Below are 19,032 nucleotides of genomic sequence, written 5' to 3'. Positions count from 1 at the left end.
AAGAAACTCAACCAGAAACAGGATTTTGTACACAAACCTTTTATTTGGTTAAATAAAGCCTTGATCTAAGTACAGAGGTGGTGTGAAAAATGGAGAGGGTCTGGGCGGTACAGAAGTCTATCATAACCAATTAAACAGACAAAATGATCCAGATATTTAAAATGTGCTGACGACAGCCCTGTGTTCCTAGACAATCTTCCGACCTCAATTACTTCTTACAGGAAACACAAGTTAAAAGTAAAAAATACATACAGACTCTACAAGGTTCCTTCTTTCACGTTTGGATTTTTTCACTCAAGTAGAAGAAACTGAATGTAAGCACGAAGCCACTAAATAAAAACTGACCCACAGGCGACGGATCTAGAGCTGATCAGAGTTGGGAAGAAAAAAAGAAAACAATCCAAAAAAAAATCAGTGCATTTACAAAACGTATTCGAGCTCATAGCGGACGTAGACGTTCTTCTCATCGTTGTAGACCTGTGGGTAATGAGAAATCAGGGCGTCCTGGGAACCAATGTAGATGGAGTTGTAAATCTTCCAGTAGACGTCTCTCACCTTTCGGGCCGGATGGAACAGACCCTGCAGAGACAGACGGGGTTAAACAAAGTGGTTCGTACATATTCATCGAAACATCCTCTCTAGTCATACAGTTCTAACATCCCTCATCCTAACCCTGGTCCCTACCTGTAAGCAGTACTGCAGCATGCGGCAGGGGCCGAGGGCCACTCTCAGCCCCTCCAGGGCGCCCATAACAGCCTGGATGACGTGGGGAGACGTCTCAAAAACGTTGGGCCACACATAATTCAGTAAATGGTTGAGAGAGTCTTCACAGCCAAAACCGTAGACACCCAGAGACATGTGCTGGACGACGGCGCTGGCGGTTTGCCTGTGGACCAAATCTCTGCAGGATGACAAAGAAACCAGTTCAGAACGACATCCAAACAACGCTCTTACGCCAGTCACATGGTTTTATCCCAGTATATTATAAGCCTGGCGGGCCGCCAGGCTTTACTTACCAAAAACACATCATTAACTCGTCATCCTTTCACATTTCCTGTCAACTTTAAACATTTAACTCAAAAACATGCTAGGCTGCTGGATGTCTGCCCTAGCGCCACCTTAGCAAACCTAGTAAGTTTTCTGGGTGAAACCCTGAGTCATGCGTCTGGACAGGTTCTTCTCCACACACATTTCTATTTTGCATCTTGAATGATGTAATTGGAAAGGCCAATTCGATAAATGAAAATTAAATGTTCCATTTCGTATATATATGGTTTCTCCAAGGCATCTATAGGTTTCAGCAAGTCAAATTTAAAACAATTTGGCTTTTCCAACTCATCAAGCCCTGGGAAAAACACCTAATTCCCTAGTTTTCCTTTCTGGATGGGAATCCAGATAATAGCTGAAGTAAACTGTATTTAAATATATCAGTAAGCAATTCCAACTCATCAGGGAGTTGTTTTAGACACGCCAATAACTTGCTAGAAATCTTTCAAACTGAGGTGCATCACCTGTCCATTAATGCGTCCTCCAGCAGAGGTGTGACAGCGTAGATGTAGTCTTTTCCCATTTCTCCGATGTACTCGAACAGGAACGAGAGCGACTTCAGGACGCCGTTCTGCACGTTCAGCTCGGGCACTCTGTATTCGTTCATGAGCGCCGGCAGCACCGTGAACGGCGAACAGGTCTCCGCCACGATGGCGATGGCCACGGTTGTACACACACGGTTCTGACGCTCCTGGACCTTCAGGTTGTTCAGCAGAGTGGCCAAGACGTCATGAGGCCTGAAAGGAGAGAGGGAAAACAAAATGGGGTCAGACACAGAGGAAAGACTCCTAAAGGTTAGCATACAGGAAGCAAACATCTGAACTGACCCGATGGCTTTGGCAATATAACCAAACGTGTTGACGGTAGCTCTGCGGATTGCCTTTTTGTGAGCTTTGAGCAACTCCAGCAACTCAAAGCAAATCCTCATCCACTCTCTGGCTGACACGTACTCGGCACCCCTACGTGAGGAACAAAAGTTAGAACGAGATCTGCCAGGAAACGGGCTGCACAACACTGAATCAGATTGTTGTTCGTGCAGATTGCACCGACCTATCAGCGATCCGGCCCACCAGGTCGATGCAGTTCTCCTGAACCTTCTCATGCCGGTTCTTCAGGATGGGCGTCAAACGAGGAAGCAGGTCTTTGATTGGTGGAGTCATCTTGTGCATACCTATCATAAGCAAATGGCAAAATCTTTCCATATAAAACTTAAGCTTAATGGGTAATTAGAAAAATAAAAAATAACGGCTAAAAACTTTAAAAAAAAATGTATAATACAAACAGCATATTTTAAAAAAATCTAGTTATTAACACCTTAATAGCTGACGTGTAAAAAAACCCCAAACCTTTGACATAAAGGTGGGCAATATGACGTAACATTTTTTTCATACCAGTTTAGATTTTTAACAATTTCTCACTTTTTCTTAAAAAATGTTATTTTAAACTTTACAAAGTTGTAAAAAAAAAAAAAAAAAAAAATTGTAAATGAAATTAAATATTTTCAAAAACTGTCTTCTGTTTAACGATTCCTTCTGTGAGCTGACCTGAATTCAAAGTCCATATAGTTAGAAGATGTAAAAACCACAATTTAAAACAGGACGGTAGCAGCAGTGTTGTTGCTAAGGAGACGCTCTCCGACATACCTATGACATTAACGATGGCCTTCAGCGCTCCCAGGATGCTGCCCAGGACCTCGGGGTACTCCTCTCCCAGGTACTCGTACAGAACCACGCCCAAGTGACCCATCAGCTTCTCCTGCAGGGACAAACAGCAGAGAGCATGAGCTGGAACAGTCGGTCAAACCCGGCGGGCTTCGATGTGGCGCGGCACTCACCTCCTGACAGGTTTTCATCACCACCGCCGTGCGGGAAATGAGGTCGGCCGCCTGCTGGCGGACTTTGGCCGACTTGTTGTTGAGACGCCACAGGACAGTACCGCAGATCTGAGGCAGGTACGGCTTCACGCGCTTCCCCAGGGCGTTGACCACTGTACCAAACCCATTCAGCATTACAGAATCCTGCACACAGCGGGGGGGAAGAGGAGGAATTCAGTTCAGCTACAGTAAAAATCCAAACGTTTAGATTAGGGTTTAGTGAACAGAGCTCCTTCCTCACCTCTGTAGTCTGCTCCTGGAAGGCGTACAGGATGCCGTCGATCAGCTGCTCCTCCAGCTTGTGGTCGATGTCGGCGGCTCCCAGGTTCCCCATGATCTTCTCGATGGTCTCCATCACCATCTTCCTGTACTGCTCCGCCTCGTCTTTCAGGTCGTCAACAATGCGGGAAATGATCTCGGCTGCTCCCACTTTGTTAGCCAGCTCCACAGTGGTGTCCACCAGCTGGAAACACAGAAAGGGCAAACCTTAGCCATGTGCGTCGGCTATTCAGGAAATAAGGAAGTTGGAAAACCTCTGCATGNTCTCCACACACATTTCTATTTTGCATCTTGAATGATGTAATTGGAAAGGCCAATTCGATAAATGAAAATTAAATGTTCCATTTCGTATATATATGGTTTCTCCAAGGCATCTGTAGGTTTCAGCAAGTCAAATTTAAAACAATTTGGCTTTTCCAACTCATCAAGCCCTGGGAAAAACACCTAATTCCCTAGTTTTCCTTTCTGGATGGGAATCCAGATAATAGCTGAAGTAAACTGTATTTAAATATATCAGTAAGCAATTCCAACTCATCAGGGAGTTGTTTTAGACATGCCAATAACTTGCTAGAAATCTTTCAAACTGAGGTGCATCACCTGTCCATTAATGCGTCCTCCAGCAGAGGTGTGACAGCGTAGATGTAGTCTTTTCCCATTTCTCCGATGTACTCGAACAGGAACGAGAGCGACTTCAGGACGCCGTTCTGCACGTTCAGCTCGGGCACTCTGTATTCGTTCATGAGCGCCGGCAGCACCGTGAACGGCGAACAGGTCTCCGCCACGATGGCGATGGCCACGGTTGTACACACGCGGTTCTGACGCTCCTGGACCTTCAGGTTGTTCAGCAGAGTGGCCAAGACGTCATGAGGCCTGAAAGGAGAGAGGGAAAACAAAATGGGGTCAGACACAGAGGAAAGACTCCTAAAGGTTAGCATACAGGAAGCAAACATCTGAACTGACCCGATGGCTTTGGCAATATAACCAAACGTGTTGACGGTAGCTCTGCGGATTGCCTTTTTGTGAGCTTTGAGCAACTCCAGCAACTCAAAGCAAATCCTCATCCACTCTCTGGCTGACACGTACTCGGCACCCCTACGTGAGGAACAAAAGTTAGAACGAGATCTGCCAGGAAACGGGCTGCACAACACTGAATCAGATTGTTGTTCGTGCAGATTGCACCGACCTATCAGCGATCCGGCCCACCAGGTCGATGCAGTTCTCCTGAACCTTCTCATGCCGGTTCTTCAGGATGGGCGTCAAACGAGGAAGCAGGTCTTTGATTGGTGGAGTCATCTTGTGCATACCTATAAGCAAATGGCAAAATCTTTCCATATAAAACTTAAGCTTAATGGGTAATTAGAAAAATGAAAAATAACGGCTAAAAACTTAAAGAAAAAATTTATCATACAAACAGCATATTTAAAAAAAAAATCTAGTTATTAACACTTTAATAGCTGACGTGTAAAAAAACTGAAACCTATGGCATAAAGGTGGGCAATATGACGTAACATTTTTTTCATACCAGTTTAGATTTTTAACAATTTCTCACTTTTTCTTAAAAAATAAAAAAAATAAAAATTGTAAATGAAATTATATATTTTCAAAAACTGTCTTCTGTTTAACGATTCCTTCTGTGAGCTGACCTGAATTCAAAGTCCGTATAGTTAGAAGCTGTAAAAACCACAATTTAAAACAGGATTTATTTAATTTAAAACAAACTGTTTAGCAGCAGCGTTGTTGCCAAGGAGACGCTCTCCGACATACCTATGACATTAACGATGGCCTTCAGCGCTCCCAGGATGCTGCCCAGGACCTCGGGGTACTCCTCTCCCAGGTACTCGTACAGAACCACGCCCAAGTGACCCATCAGCTTCTCCTGCAGGGACAAACAGCAGAGAGCATGAGCTGGAACAGTCGGTCAAACCCGGCGGGCTTCGATGTGGCGCGGCACTCACCTCCTGACAGGTTTTCATCACCACCGCCGTGCGGGAAATGAGGTCGGCCGCCTGCTGGCGGACTTTGGCCGACTTGTTGTTGAGACGCCACAGGACAGTACCGCAGATCTGAGGCAGGTACGGCTTCACGCGCTTCCCCAGGGCGTTGACCACTGTACCAAACCCATTCAGCATTACAGAATCCTGCACACAGCGGGGGGGAAGAGGAGGAATTCAGTTCAGCTACAGTAAAAATCCAAACGTTTAGATTAGGGTTTAGTGAACAGAGCTCCTTCCTCACCTCTGTAGTCTGCTCCTGGAAGGCGTACAGGATGCCGTCGATCAGCTGCTCCTCCAGCTTGTGGTCGATGTCGGCGGCTCCCAGGTTCCCCATGATCTTCTCGATGGTCTCCATCACCATCTTCCTGTACTGCTCCGCCTCGTCTTTCAGGTCGTCAACAATGCGGGAAATGATCTCGGCTGCTCCCACTTTGTTAGCCAGCTCCACAGTGGTGTCCACCAGCTGGAAACACAGAAAGGGCAAACCTTAGCCATGTGCGTCGGCTATTCAGGAAATAAGGAAGTTGGAAAACCTCTGCATGTCCCCTCCCCCTTATAAAGATGGACAACTATTTATTTTCTTTAGTTTCTGTCCAAAAACAGCAAAAAATAATGCGAGATGAATTATTAACGAGTCATTAAATCAAAGAAGAATCAGGAACTGAGTTCATTTTCATTTCTTCCATGGATATTGATATAGCAATATTATTTTTGTCACTGGTGTCAAAAAGCCACTAGTATTACTGTAAACAAGACGACATGGATCACCCCAACTCAATACTGATAGACGTCTTTAATAAGCATTTTCTAACACTGAAGACATCAGTCGCAAATTTGATGTAAAAAGCAATAATAATAATAATACTAATAATAATAATAATAATAAAGATGCCAAAGGAGCACTTAAATTTTACAGCTCCTTCGATTTCAGAGCTTCGGCGTTAAATGCTGCTCACTGACCTGTCTGTAGTTGCGTCTGTCCAGAGCCATCCTGTGCTGCCAGAAGTGCTTGAAGAACGGGGGCAGGATCTCAGTTTTGATGTAGTTTGCTTCCACACCATCGGTGCCACAACACTGCTTCACCACCTGAGAGACAAAAACAGAAACGCTGTGGGATTTCCGTACAGTTTGCCTTTAAAATCTATATTCACATCATTGTAAATAAAGAGCCCTAGGTGATCAGAGAGAGAATGTAACCAGCGGGTGCAGGGTGAGACCAGAAAGAGAGCAGCTGATATTTCTGGTGAGTCTCATGCTGGTGTTGATGTAGCGGACTACTAGCCCTGCTGCAGCCACGTTACGGCTGAGCAGGCGAGAATGAGCCGCCTCCAGTTCGCAGCAGGACGCTGCCAGTCGCCGCTTACCTTCAGCACAATCTTCTTCATCTCCTCATCAGGCGACTGGAACTCTCTGATGAGAATCAGCATCACCTCCCTGGTGTAGTAGTTTGCGTATTCGGCGTCCATCAGGGGGATCAGGTAGCCGATAGCTTTGAGGAACGCAGCCAGACCCTGAAGACGTTAAAAGTTAAATGTTACTCATAGATTAAATTTTTTTTCTTTTTATTTAAATTTTGTCCGCTGCTCCCAGCTGAGTAACGGTCTGTCACCAGACCTCAGCCGGCAGCAGCAGCTCCTCGACGGAGACGATGTAGCAAGGAAATATTCACGCTGCAGCCACGTCCAGGCTCAGCGCTGGGTGTGGATCTTGCGTTAGGAAGAGTGAAGCAGAGAGAGGCGCTCACCTTTCCTCTGTGCTGCCGGATGCCCTTCCACAGCGGCTTCAGCACAGAGTCAAACGACTCGATGCCGTAGGGAGTGGCGGCCTCGGCCAGGGCAGCTATGGCCAGAGCGCTGATGGTCCTCACCTTCTGCTGCTCGTCCACCAGACCTGCAGCGCCACCAGGGGGACAGTCAGGGTTTATCAATATCACACATTTGGGTGGAAACTTTCTATGGCAAATAAGAGAAATTCCTGGGAATAAACCTGGATTTAAATAAACTGCAGGTTGACTTGCAGTTATGATTTTAAACATGGTCGGGGAAAATATGTTTAGGATAATCTTGGCTAAAAAGACATTTTCTAAAAGCTACAAGATATGGGGGGATTGACTATTTGTGTTTTGCAAAACAAAACAGATTTATATTTGGGCATGATGGTTTGTTTACATTACAATCTGTTCCCATAAATAAGTTAGAGGTTTCCACAGAAAGCTTCAGAAACGACTCCGGAAATCTAAACCTTTTAAATTTAATAACTCTAGTGAGAGGTGAAAAAGCTGCCAAAAGCTGGTTGAAACTAAAACTTGAGTGGTAATCTGCAACTACAATAATATTCTGAGAGCAGCATTTTCAACAAATGCTGCCAAGATGAGTGATTAGAATTCAAAGCCAGGTGAAACAAACTACAGCCTGGTGTGTGTGGAGCCAGTTAAAGTTTCCAGAGATCAGCGCTGCACTGACCGTGTTCAATGATCTCCACCAAGCTGCGCAGGTGAGGCAGGATGGCGCAGCCCATCAGGATGGCAATCTGCTGCACGATCTTGATGCCTGTGTGTCTGGCCTGCCATGACTTCTTGCTTTTGCACACGGCTTTGAGGAAGGGGAGGAGCGAGGGAATGCCGAGGGCGGAGGCCACCACGGCGAAGGCTCGAGCGGTCGTGTTTCTGACGTACTCGTCCATGTTGTCGATGTCGGGTCGCATCGTAGAGATCATGGTGGCCAACCCGGCAGCCTGACCACACAACAGAACAGGCTCCAGGTAAGACAAGACAGATGAAGATGTGGACAATTATCTTGTCCACAGAGCAGGGTTATCCAAAGAGTGGCACAGGGGCCATTAGGGGCCCCTGGAATAATTTTCTCCCAAATCGCAGGTGGTTAATGCAGATCTAGACCGCATCAACAGCATTTACTAGTCAGGGTGAAATTATCAACTAGGGCTGAAAATGTATTGGATTAATCTCAATGAATCAATTATTTAAAAAAAAAAAAGAAGAAGAAAAAATCAGCTAATTTGGTAAGCAATTGTTAGAGTATAGACCCAAAAAAGGCCATTTGCTGAAAAAAACTCAAACAGAATATATATACATTTTCTAACAAGGGTTTGAACAACTAACCGTATTAATTGTGATCAATCAATTATTGAACTCACCATCAACTAATTTGGTAATCAATTAGTAGTTAACTGGGGGATAGACTCAATAAAGGCTCTTGGTTGGGAAAAACAAAAGAAATTCAGAGCGGTAATTAAACCAAAACAGAATATATGTATATATTTTAGGTTTAAGATAAAAACGCCTCTGTTTGTAAACATGTTTTAGCCAAAACTCCTCAAATGGAATCGTTTTAACTTCACCTAGTTCAAATTCACTGAATGAATGCTGTGGTACTAAAATATAGGGAATAAAATGTTTATTTTCTTATTTAAAAAACAAAGAATTTAATTGATTATTTTAATTTGAAATTGATTTGTTAGCTTGCAACTTTTAAACTTTATGACCTTAACAGTGAAGGCCATGAATTCCTAAATGAAAAACATTTAAGAATTTAAATGTGGCTCTACTATAACAACCACATCCATCATATTGAACAGCTCACTTTGCTGCACCCAAATCGGCTTTTATTCAATTGATTAAACGTGGCTGAATACTGCAAACGTGCAAAATCCTTTTTAAGGACAACATCCCTTTTCTACATAAAATAAAGTCAAGTAACTTTATTTGCTTGATGTTTTTTTTTTCCTTGACAGGCAAGTACTTTTGATTCAATTATTTTGGCCGACTGGACAAGAGAATATTCCTTCAACATGACAAAAACTAAAAAAAAAAACATTGTAATGATAAGTTCAGAAATAATAAATAAATATATATATATATATATAGTCCAAGACTTGTGCCCAACTGGTGCAGGTTGAGAACAGACGGGTTGTGAACATCAGGTCTGCTTGCTCTCATGTTGGTATCACTCTGGCGAACAACTAGCCCTGTTCTGACCACAGACTGGTCCAACAGGCGAGAATGGTTCGCAAAAACGCCTCAGGACAACAAGAAAAAAAACTGTTCAACATTACCTTTGCCAAGTTGGAGATGATTTCTCTGCCTTCAACTCTGGCGTAGTAGTCCTCATCGATCAGCAGTGGCTCAATCACCACCAGGATCTGGACAAAAGAAGAAGAAAGGTTTGAGAGCCGATGCCGACAAAGCGAGCCCACTGGAGTGAGCACGGATCTAAAACTGAGCCCACCTTGTGCACGTATGGCCGGACCAGGTCGTCCAGTTTGTAGAGGATGCGGTCAATGACTTTGACCAGCAGATGGCGCTCTTGGTCCTCCAGGGTGGGGGACATGAGCAGCGGCAGGATCTGGTTGAAGAGAGGACCTGCTCCGAACTCTCGAGCTTTGTCGGTTATCTGGCGCAGAGCGGCCTGACGAGGGAAGACAGAACTGCTCATCACCTGCAGGTCTACACACTGTTTCCATGTACATACTTGTTCTTTCTCAGTTTATGTAGATCATAGTGAAATTGCTTGCAAGTTCACACTTCTACATTTGATATTACTATGGTTCTACATATATTTGCGAATATTTAACACTTTGGATGGGAGTAGCTTGCCAACAAATACGCAGTTTTTCCCTTGGGGATCAATACAGTGTATCTTGATTCTAACAGCAGTGGGAGAAATGACTCATGGTCTTTTAGTAAAGACAAATCCTACAGCTGTTAAAATCTGACACAACTTCATTTATGTTCACATTTTGTAAAGAAAGTTTTGTTCAGTGTCTTCTTCAACAGTGTTTGTGTTGCTTCCTTCAGTGGATCTTGGTGCAGCGCCCCCACAGGGGCGTCTTTAATTTATGAACATTTTCAGAATCGAGGGAAGTGCGACAGGCTTCTCTGCAAATAGGAGCCTTGATGGCTTATGTCCACTGCTCCCAGTAGAGAACACCAGTCTAGACTGAGCTCCACTGACAGCTGCAGCTCCTCAGAGAGGAGCTTCTGTAGCAAACACTTATTCACGCTGCAGCCACATACAGGCTCAGTGCTGGGTGTTGATTTTGCGTCTCCACTAAACAAACTTTGCATCATGACAATCAGAAACCAACCTTTCTCATGGGTGGAGTTCCATTCTTGATCTTCAGCAGCAGCTTCATGATCTTCCTTTCCTTCTGTTCCTCAGGGCTCAGAGTTGATTCATCCACCTCCACCTAAATCAAACAGTTAATGGCTTCAAACTGTCCTCATGTACAGTTTTAGGTATAAATTATTATTATAGCAGAGTGTACTGGTGCTCACCAGCAGCTTGTCAAAGTACTGAATGTCATCAGGTTTGAGGAAGGGGAGGTTTCCTGAGGGTTGGTCGTTCATCTGCTTGGTGGTCCGGTCCTCTGCCTGCATGTGGAAGCCCGTCATGCCTCCGATTGGGGTGGGAGTGGCCGACAGCTTACGGGCCGGGGTGCGGATCGGTACGTACCCCGCTGGAGGAGGCAACACCTGCAGACAAGAAAGACAGACTGAGTCCTGGGTCTCCCTGGGAAAAGCTCACAGCAGGGCAGGGCAGCAAACCAGTAACTATATATATACATCGCCTCAGATACGGCATCAATATCTATGGAAGCCCATTCCTGCCACTCCGTTAAAAAAAATTAAATAAATCATCTCAAAACAATCTCATTATTTTGAGATTTTTTTTCTTTCAACAGGGTGGCGGAAACGGGCTTCCATAGATATCAATAGAAAATGCATGCAGTAAAATGTCACTGAACTTGGATGCAGAACCGCACAGCATTCTGGGAGATGTAGGCAGAGGAAAGGCTCCTCAGTCCCAGATAACTAAGGTTGGAGGCATCAACCAGCCATGTCACCAGTTTGGTAGTAGTACAAATATTTAAAACAAAAAAACTAATCAATAATTATCAACAGACCAGTGCTGAAATTATTAATTGTGATTAATTAGTTATTTAAATCATCATTGATTAATTTAGTAATTAAATTACCTGGAGTATGTGAACTCAAAAAGCCAAAATAAAAACGTTTGAGCTTCACTTGGTTCAAATTCAGTAAAAATAAACTGATCTTTAATTAAACACCTCTTGGTATCCAATTATCAGTGGGTTGATCCAACATCAGCCTTACTGTGTATTGGTATTAACTCAAGCAGAAAAAGCTCTGATCTTTTCACATGTGGATGGTAGATGAATTATTTAGCAGCAGATGCATCCTTTGCTACAAATCATCAATTGTTCATTAAAGAAATGTTGTTATTGCGTTCCAGGCAATAAAATGTTTACTTTCTTATTTAAAAAGGAATAATGTTTTTTAGTTATTTGGATATTTTAATGCATCTCTAATTTTGCTTAAAACTAGCTTATGTGGTTAAATGAGCAGAAAATGCAGCAATTTTTTAATCCAACTGATCGTCAGGATAATCGATTGCTAAAATAATTGTTGGCTGCAGCCCTGAGATCGACTGATATGAAATTCATACATCGTGATACGTTTTTCAGATTTGGCTGAGCCCAGTTTACGGTCTGTGACGCCTAGAAGAGCAACAGACCTTGTATCCTTCCGGGAACATGGCGTCCAGCTCTTCGTCGGTCAGAGGTCTGTTCCTCTCATCAATCTCCCGTTCCCACCTCCAGGCCTGGAGCTGCTCCGGGGTCATGCTCATTAGGTGTCCTGGAACAAACAACGGTTTGATTCAGAAAGAAACAGCAGAAGAAGTAATTCTCCGCTTGCTGCGTTTCCATTACAAAGGCGCACAAAACTGTCAATATTGTTGCCAATGTCAAAGACATAATTTCACAATTACAGCGATTCCATTAAAGAAACGTGATTGAAATCATACATGGATAAGTTTGTCCATGCAATAAATCATTTAAAAAAAAAAACTTTTCCATTAAGAGACAAGTTTTTTTTTTGTTTTTTTTAAACTGTGCTACCATTAAGTGAACTTATTTCTGAAATGTCAAATTGAGCAATGACATGGTGAATGGAAACAGCTTATGTGTTCATGATGCAGAGGGGGAATGACAGGAGGATGTGTACCGGGTGTCGGTGTGGCCATGTTCATAGCCGGCGTTCCTAGTGGAGTTTTTCCAGGCGTCAGCAGCGGTGTGGAGGAGCCCATCTGGCTGGCGGGCGTTTCATCCCACCGAGACTTCCTCTTGCTGGCTCCCGGGGTCGGGGTCTCCCCCACCGACTCCTCCCCTCTGTCCGTGCGCGGTGTCTCGGCCCAGCCGCTGCCGTGTCCCGGCGTCTCGCGCTCCGTCTTTGGGGTTTCGTCCCAGCGGTTCTTGCGGACGCTCCCCGTGGCGCCGCCGTGGCCGGGCGTAGCGTGGCCTGGCGTATCCCGGCCAGGCGTGGCGGCGCCGGCTGGGGTGTGGCTGGGGGTGGGGTCCCACATACGGGTGCTGGGCGTGGCCCCTGGAGTCTCACTGCCCTTCGGGCGGCCGGGAGTTTCGTCCCAGCGGCTGTTGGAAGGTGTGTGTGCAGGAGTGTGTCCTGGAGTCTGAAATAATCGGAGGGATAATCTGCAGGTTCAGAAGAGCCTTTTCCCCCCGCTCAAGCGGAGCAGGACGGACAGAGTGAATGTGATCGGCTCACCTCAGCCCCGGCGTCTGCCTGGTCCCAGCTGGACAGTTTTTTGGGTGTGGCGTTGGACGGAGTTTGGTCAGCTGTCTGGTCCCAACGGCGCTTTCGTTTGGCAGCAGCTTGGGAGGCAGCAGACCCATTGACAGCTTTCAGATCCCCCGACTTGGCCTTCTCTGCCAGCTGCAGACGAATCTCCCTCTGCAAACAGATGATGGCCAAGGTTAGCGGCAACAGGACTGTAGCTGCATTCCTGCTTCAAAACCAGATGCAAACATCTATGGTGATCTCATTACAACAGAGACACTACTTTGTCTAGGGCTGTCTGACAACCAAGAGAAAATTGTGACTGGAGGCCAAAAGTCAGAGTTTTCAAGTGCCCACTATTTGTCCTCTTCACAACAAACACATATAAAAAGTCAAGTCCTCAGCCGCCATGTCCCCATTGGCTGGATGTATGGCCACTTCAGAACGAGCTGGGCCTGTATTCTCAGAGAATCCAAAGACTAAAAGTAACGTCATTTTAGGAAAATTCCTAAATGGAAACCTACATTTTACAGGGCAATATGGTTTAAAAATCCATCCATTCATTTATTAAAAATAAAATCTCAAATTCTATTTTCAATTTTAATGGATTTTTTTTCTTTGTTAAAAAAGAAGAGACAATATGTTTTTAAGATATTTTTTTTTATTTTGCTTTTTTTTTCTTTGGTTTGTGCTTTGTTCTGAGTTGAAATGGGTAGTAGCTGTAAGCTGTAAAAGGTAGATGGTTGGTTTTTGTTTTTCATCTTGGGGCTTAAGAGGACTCCTAATGTGCTGGACACCAGTGGAAAACTTAAAAGTGGAGCTCGTAAAATAAATGTTGAAGATGGTAGAATTGCATGGACATGTGGACTGAAAATGTAAGGAAGAATTTTACAATCTTTACAGTTCAAGGTGAAGATAATAAACACAGACTGAAACCGATAAAGTAGAAAAGAAAAGCTGGTGTAGAACCGTACCTCCTCTTTGGAGAGGTTCTGTTCCATCATCACGTCCACATACGACCTGACCTGCAGCTTGGGGTCCGGTGTTTTGCCCCCTGCGCGAAAGAGCACCAACAGGACAAAGGAGACTTATCAGGATTCTGAAAGAGCAGCCATCACAAACACAGCAAGTACAAACACAGCCAGCTAACCCTGTCTCTTTACTTATGTTCCTGCTCTGTGTAAAACTGCTGATTAACAAAAGAAAAAAAGAAAACAAAAAACTTGTACTGAATTGTATTAAGAAAAAAAAATCTACAGCGTTTTCTTACATCGAGTCATAGCATTTTTAAAAGAACAACAAACAAGATACATGAAAAAAAGCTGAGGTTGTGATGATTTCTTTAAGTGGATTAAGAAGTCTAGCCATCACTGATGCAGGGCTCCTGGGCTGTGCTCCTCAGAATACGTACACTTTCAGTGCCAAGGGTCCTTCTGCAGTCAGACTTCAACCGGCAGAAAAGAAGCCTAGAAAATTTCTCTTTACCATTAGTAACACTTTGGAAAAGGGTTTGAAGTCACACACAACAGTATACCACCTGTGTTGCAATGAGTCATGGCATTCATAGGACAATGCATCTTCTTGGGGATTACCCACCAAAAGTTACAGAAAAATGATTCTTGACTGTTACTTTTACTAAAAGACACTAAAAAGTTCAGGGTAAGCTTTGGCAAAGTAACAATATATTTATTTGAATGTAAGCAAAACATTACAACTATAGAGAAATATGTGGGATGCAGTGGCCACTCTGATTTCTGATTCACTCATTTTGGCCTTGACTTCCTCGTATGGAAGAGTGGATAAAACAAAAAACAAAAAAAATCTGAACTTTTATGTTGGATTTCTGAAAGGCCAAATAAAGGAGGCTGAGGTTTGAAGTAGCTGCGCTGCATCTCATTCCCCCTCACAGCCTCCCAAACAAGCGGCCAGTGGACCCTGACCAAACTGACCCCATAACCTACACAGGATGAGTTGCTGCACCCTTTACAGAGTGCAGTACAGGACTGGCAAAGCAGTACTGCTGTAGGAGAGAAATTAAGGACAGTTAGTATGGGCCTGTGGCATTTTGGCACATAACTTTTCTTGGCAACATATTTCTATTTTACAGGGGAGAGCTGTAAAATAAAAATATATTCACATGACAACTTTATACAGAGAGCTCTCGCTACATGCAGGCTTTCAGAGAAACTACAACCAAACCTGAAACACTCAGGTTGTTTAAGCTCTTATCAAAAAGAAGGAAATCTGCTTCATAAAAAAACTGAAATTAATGATAAACGGCTAAGGTTTGTTTTCAGTATTTCTAGGAATAAAGACGCTAACATTTACATTGAAGGTTAATCCAGAGGCCCAAGACTGAAATCTTCTCAAAGACCAATTTGACTTTTTTTCGTTAGCTTTTTCAGGGCCTTTGACACAGAACTGCAACAATGGTTGCTATTTGCCTCTACGCTGGCCGCTCCACTCTGACTGCCGAGGATCTACATGACTGTGCCCAGTATGAACAAAGCACAGCTCATCCAAACCCTAACCCATGTCTTCACATGCTCTGTATGCCAGTTTTGGGATCGTTAACCCTTCGACACACACATACATCACAATCTGCGACCCACGTTTGTTAGGCCAGACCTAACCAGCTCTCCCCCTCAACACATGGTTAGCCCTGCAAGGTTTGAGAGGCAAATCAGGAAATAAAGCGTTTCATTTGCAAAACCAGAACACTAACTCTCTCCCCAACCAAATGATGAGCCCATACTTCTACTCGGTGTAAAAATAGAAAATGATATGTCGTTTGACCACAAAGGATTGGCCACAGGGAAGGCACGGAGTCTGGGAAGCAAGCTAGTGTAATGTGGTCGAAGGGTTGAACAGTAAAGCTAAGCTACTGATGTTCAAGAAGGGGGATTTTCACTAATGTGAGCAGTGGGGAGGGGGATAAAAAGACAGGGTGTGTTTGATGTGATGGAAAGAAAAACGACAAAAATTTACCGTCAGCAAAAGGGTCGAGACGCTCGGGCGAGATGATCATCTGTCTGCGGCGGGCTTTGTACTCGTCCTCCCGGTCGGCGATCTTCTGCGGACGATGTTCTGCGAACGGGTCGTACTGCAGCACAAAAAAATTAAGACATAAAAAAAAGAGGTGAAAATAGTTTTTCTTTTTCCTGCTCAAACAATCGTTCTGGAAAAAATATAACGAAGGGACACAGATGTGGACATACCTGCTCATCCGACTGAGGGATGGAGTTGAGAATTGCCACCGGTGCGTGGTAGCCAGGTTTCTTCTGCCCCAGTAGGCTAGTGGACGTGTCGTCTTCATCGTCCTGGGGAGGGAAGGACAAGCAGGAGTCTAGTCAAATCTCGCCAAACTGGCAAGATCCTCCTAGCTCGCAAACAGAACACACACATATATATATATGGGGAGCAGTCAAGCTCCCCGGGATAAGACTTGAATCGCCAAGCAACAGGACTTCACTTAATACTTACGTCCTCCTGCTCATTGGCTGCGATTGAAGTGACATATCCAGCGAAGCGGCTGTCGCTGCCGCCATAGATCTCCTGGTCGTAGAAGCCAGTGGAGACCAGACCCACGCCCTGCTCGCCATTCTCCTCCTGCAGGCTGGCCTTCATCCCCTGGATCTCCAGGATCTGGGCCTCGATATCTACATGCCAGACAAAAAAAAAGGAACAAAAATTTAAAAAAATAAAAAAATAAGCCATAGGACATCCTAATATGCAGTCAGGGTCAAATGGAGTAGGGCTGTTTTAGTAAAAGAGACATTCCCAAAAACATGCTTAGCAATTTACATATTAAAATCAATGTGTGTTTTGCCTGAAGTACCAAGACCAATGCAATTTTTATTAGTTTATAATATATTCTGTGATTACTCTTTGAACAGGCTGAAAAATGTCAAAAATGTAAAATATAACTTTTTTTTAAATAGACAATGTTCTTCAAGACGTTCAAGGGAACCTTTAGTGTTGAACTATTGTAAACTTTTTTTGTTCTTGTTTTTGTAGCAATTTTCATTTCACATTTAATTTTCACAGAGGATCTGCCTCCACGTTCACAACGTCCCCTGGCATAGTTTTCTTTACATTGGTATGATTTCTTTAAATTTCCCTTCCCCCCACCCCACCAACATCTTCATAGCCAACATTAAGTATCCATTACATTTATTATCCCTCACACACAGCTATGCAAATCCTCTTTGTTTTCTCAACCTGAGCCACAGTTCTAATATACCAACTTCTGACTTTCAATGAGACTCAATCTTTGGCGTAAACAATGAGAGAAAATATTCTCTAAAGAAATCACGAGCAAACACAAAACTCACAACAGTCTATTCAACTGCCTTACTTTTTAAAAACATGTTTCGCCAAAATATGTTGATGGAAACAAAACGAAATGACACCGTGACTCTTTATATTGCATGTCATTAGTAATTAGTCTTTGAAGATAAAGCACGTGCTTTGTGACAGGTGAAAAGGAAACAACTGACATGCGCAACTTTTAAAAACTGGGCTAGTTAATATTAATTATAACCAAGGTAAAAGAGTAACTGTCGTCCTCTGGTAAAAAAAAAAAATCTTTCGTAATGGTCGGGTCCGACAAAGATGAATGAGTTAAAAGGATTATTTTAGTTTGCCTCCATTTAAGAAAGAGTTTTAGCGTCAGTTGAACGTAGGCATACCCGAACTGCGTGTCTGTGTCTGAGCTTCAGGTGTTTTGTTACGTAGGGGTCATGCTTAAAAGCTTTGGCCTCATTACGACAAACAATGGCTATAAATTGTGAAGCTGCAAAAGCAAAAAAATAACCGCAAATGAGGTAGCATGGCTACTATATACAGTTAAATTTAGCGTATAAAGCAATCTAAAAATAATCCCTTTCTTTACGTGTACAAGATAGAAGCGCCAGAAGGTTGCTCAGTTTAAGCTAGCTAGCTAGCTAACATTAGCAACCAGCGCCATTATATAAACCCGTCCGCGTTGCGTCGTAACAGGCCTGCTCCTTATCCTCTTTTAAACGTCAAACTACAAATGATAACGAGGAATACTACCGGAATTACTGATGGTTTTGCATTCATTTCCAAAACTCACTGAAAAGCATCGCGTAGATATTGGATATATGTAATATTTCAGTAGAATCTTACCTTCGTGTGTTTTGGCGATCTTCGCCATTTTGGTGTTGGTGGCTCGAGACTGAAACCGGAAATGCGTTGTTTTTGAGTTCCGTCTCCTTCCTGCGGGGAGCAGTAAATTCATGTCTACGGATAACAGGCTATAAACATAGAACGCCCTTAATTTAAAGCTCCAGACTACATGGTATAGAAGGTTGTTATCGTTTCGAAATGTTCTCTTATCACGCTCATATTTGCAGATGAAATACCACAGCACTATAGAAATGTTATAATTACAAGTCAAAACAAAGCAACAAAGACGAATCTTAACCGAATTTGCAATCTAAGAACTTTTTCACATTTATTTAAACAGCAATAAATTAGTTCAAATCATTTTATTTAGATTTTACGTAATACTGCACAATTTTAAAATGTCAGGAAAATGATTTGTCGTTTTCAACAATCTTTACAAATAAAAGGTTGAAATTAAGTATTTTCGATGGAAATGGTGCCATTTGATAGCACATTAAATAATATGTTTCCTTTTGCTAATATAAAAATGCTCTATAATAGCAAAAGTAACTGAAAATAATTGAAAATAAAATTTACTTTGTAATTTGATGCCTTGAAATTGGTCTGTCTCTTTAAGAAGCTCCTGCTCTTTGCGACCTCATCACGACAGTGATGATATCGCAAAGAATGATGGTAAAATTATGCATTTTACCATCATTCTTAAGAGTGTTGGACTAAGAAGTAGTTTGCATGATTAGCCCAGCAGACTTGCAGTTCCAGCTCTGTTTGCTAACTGCTAGACTAGCTGTTGCTAGTCTAGAGGAGCTAATTGGAGGAGTTCAAGGTAGGGGTGCTCTGTGAGTCAGACTGGCAAGTGTTTAGGTGTTTAGGCTGCCACAAATGGCTGAACAAAGATTAATGGATTTCTCAATTGCATGAAGAAATCAAAGAAATACTCCAGGTATATTTTTGATGAGAGAACAATTCTGTAGCATGATTTAAGGCTCAAAAAAGTCAATTATACATTGTATCCCTCCTTTGGAGTGTGTAAGGAATAAAAACAATGTCTGCTTGGGAATGCACTCTGCACACTA

The 19,032-nt window shown here is 43.2% G+C and overlaps 1 protein-coding gene across 5 annotated transcripts; it reads right to left on the bottom strand.

Annotated features, from left to right (window-relative positions):
* Window positions 1-20: 20 nt before the first annotated feature.
* sf3b1 (splicing factor 3b, subunit 1) lies at window positions 21-18,066 on the bottom strand. Of its 5 annotated transcripts, XM_007578882.2 has the most exons (24): window positions 17,960-18,065; window positions 16,292-16,467; window positions 16,027-16,128; window positions 15,797-15,911; window positions 13,783-13,862; window positions 12,797-12,982; window positions 12,239-12,701; window positions 11,748-11,869; window positions 10,487-10,684; window positions 10,297-10,398; window positions 9,438-9,617; window positions 9,265-9,351; window positions 7,656-7,926; window positions 6,938-7,083; window positions 6,558-6,704; window positions 6,154-6,279; window positions 5,435-5,656; window positions 5,155-5,337; window positions 4,964-5,075; window positions 4,383-4,503; window positions 4,160-4,291; window positions 3,797-4,069; window positions 685-901; window positions 21-579 (listed from the first exon to the last, which is right to left on the bottom strand). In XM_007578882.2, the coding sequence occupies exons 1-24, from the start codon at window positions 17,985-17,987 to the stop codon at window positions 421-423; spliced, it is 3,948 nt and encodes a 1,315-aa protein (XP_007578944.1). In that variant the 5' UTR covers window positions 17,988-18,065; the 3' UTR covers window positions 21-420. The 5 variants fall into 5 exon arrangements, with proteins under 5 accessions (XP_007578944.1, XP_007578945.1, XP_016520044.1 ...); XM_007578883.2 differs by lacking the exons at window positions 15,797-15,911; window positions 16,027-16,128; window positions 16,292-16,467; window positions 17,960-18,065 and adding an exon at window positions 14,220-14,571; XM_016664558.1 differs by lacking the exons at window positions 21-579; window positions 685-901; window positions 3,797-4,069; ... (14 more) ...; window positions 12,239-12,701; window positions 12,797-12,982 and adding an exon at window positions 14,220-14,274 and having other exon boundaries at window positions 17,960-18,066.
* Window positions 18,067-19,032: the final 966 nt, after the last annotated feature.

This window comes from Poecilia formosa, unplaced genomic scaffold (assembly GCF_000485575.1).
Source record: "Poecilia formosa unplaced genomic scaffold, Poecilia_formosa-5.1.2 Scaffold496, whole genome shotgun sequence".
NCBI classification, from domain to species: domain Eukaryota; kingdom Metazoa; phylum Chordata; class Actinopteri; order Cyprinodontiformes; family Poeciliidae; genus Poecilia; species Poecilia formosa.
Note: the sequence above shows the minus strand (reverse complement) of the source record. Positions and strands in the feature narration are given on the sequence as shown.

Bases quoted from the DNA above. Each gene is read 5' to 3' on its own strand.
- sf3b1 (XM_007578882.2), bottom strand. From the start codon at position 17,987: ATGGCGAAGATCGCCAAAACACACGAAG. The intron at 6,280-6,557 runs GTAAGCGGCGAC...TTTGTCTCTCAG, and splicing joins TGAAGAAGATTGTGCTGAAG to GTGGTGAAGCAGTGTTGTGG. The intron at 902-3,796 runs GTGATGCACCTC...GTCATCCTGCAG, and splicing joins GAGGACGCATTAATGGACAG to AGATTTGGTCCACAGGCAAA.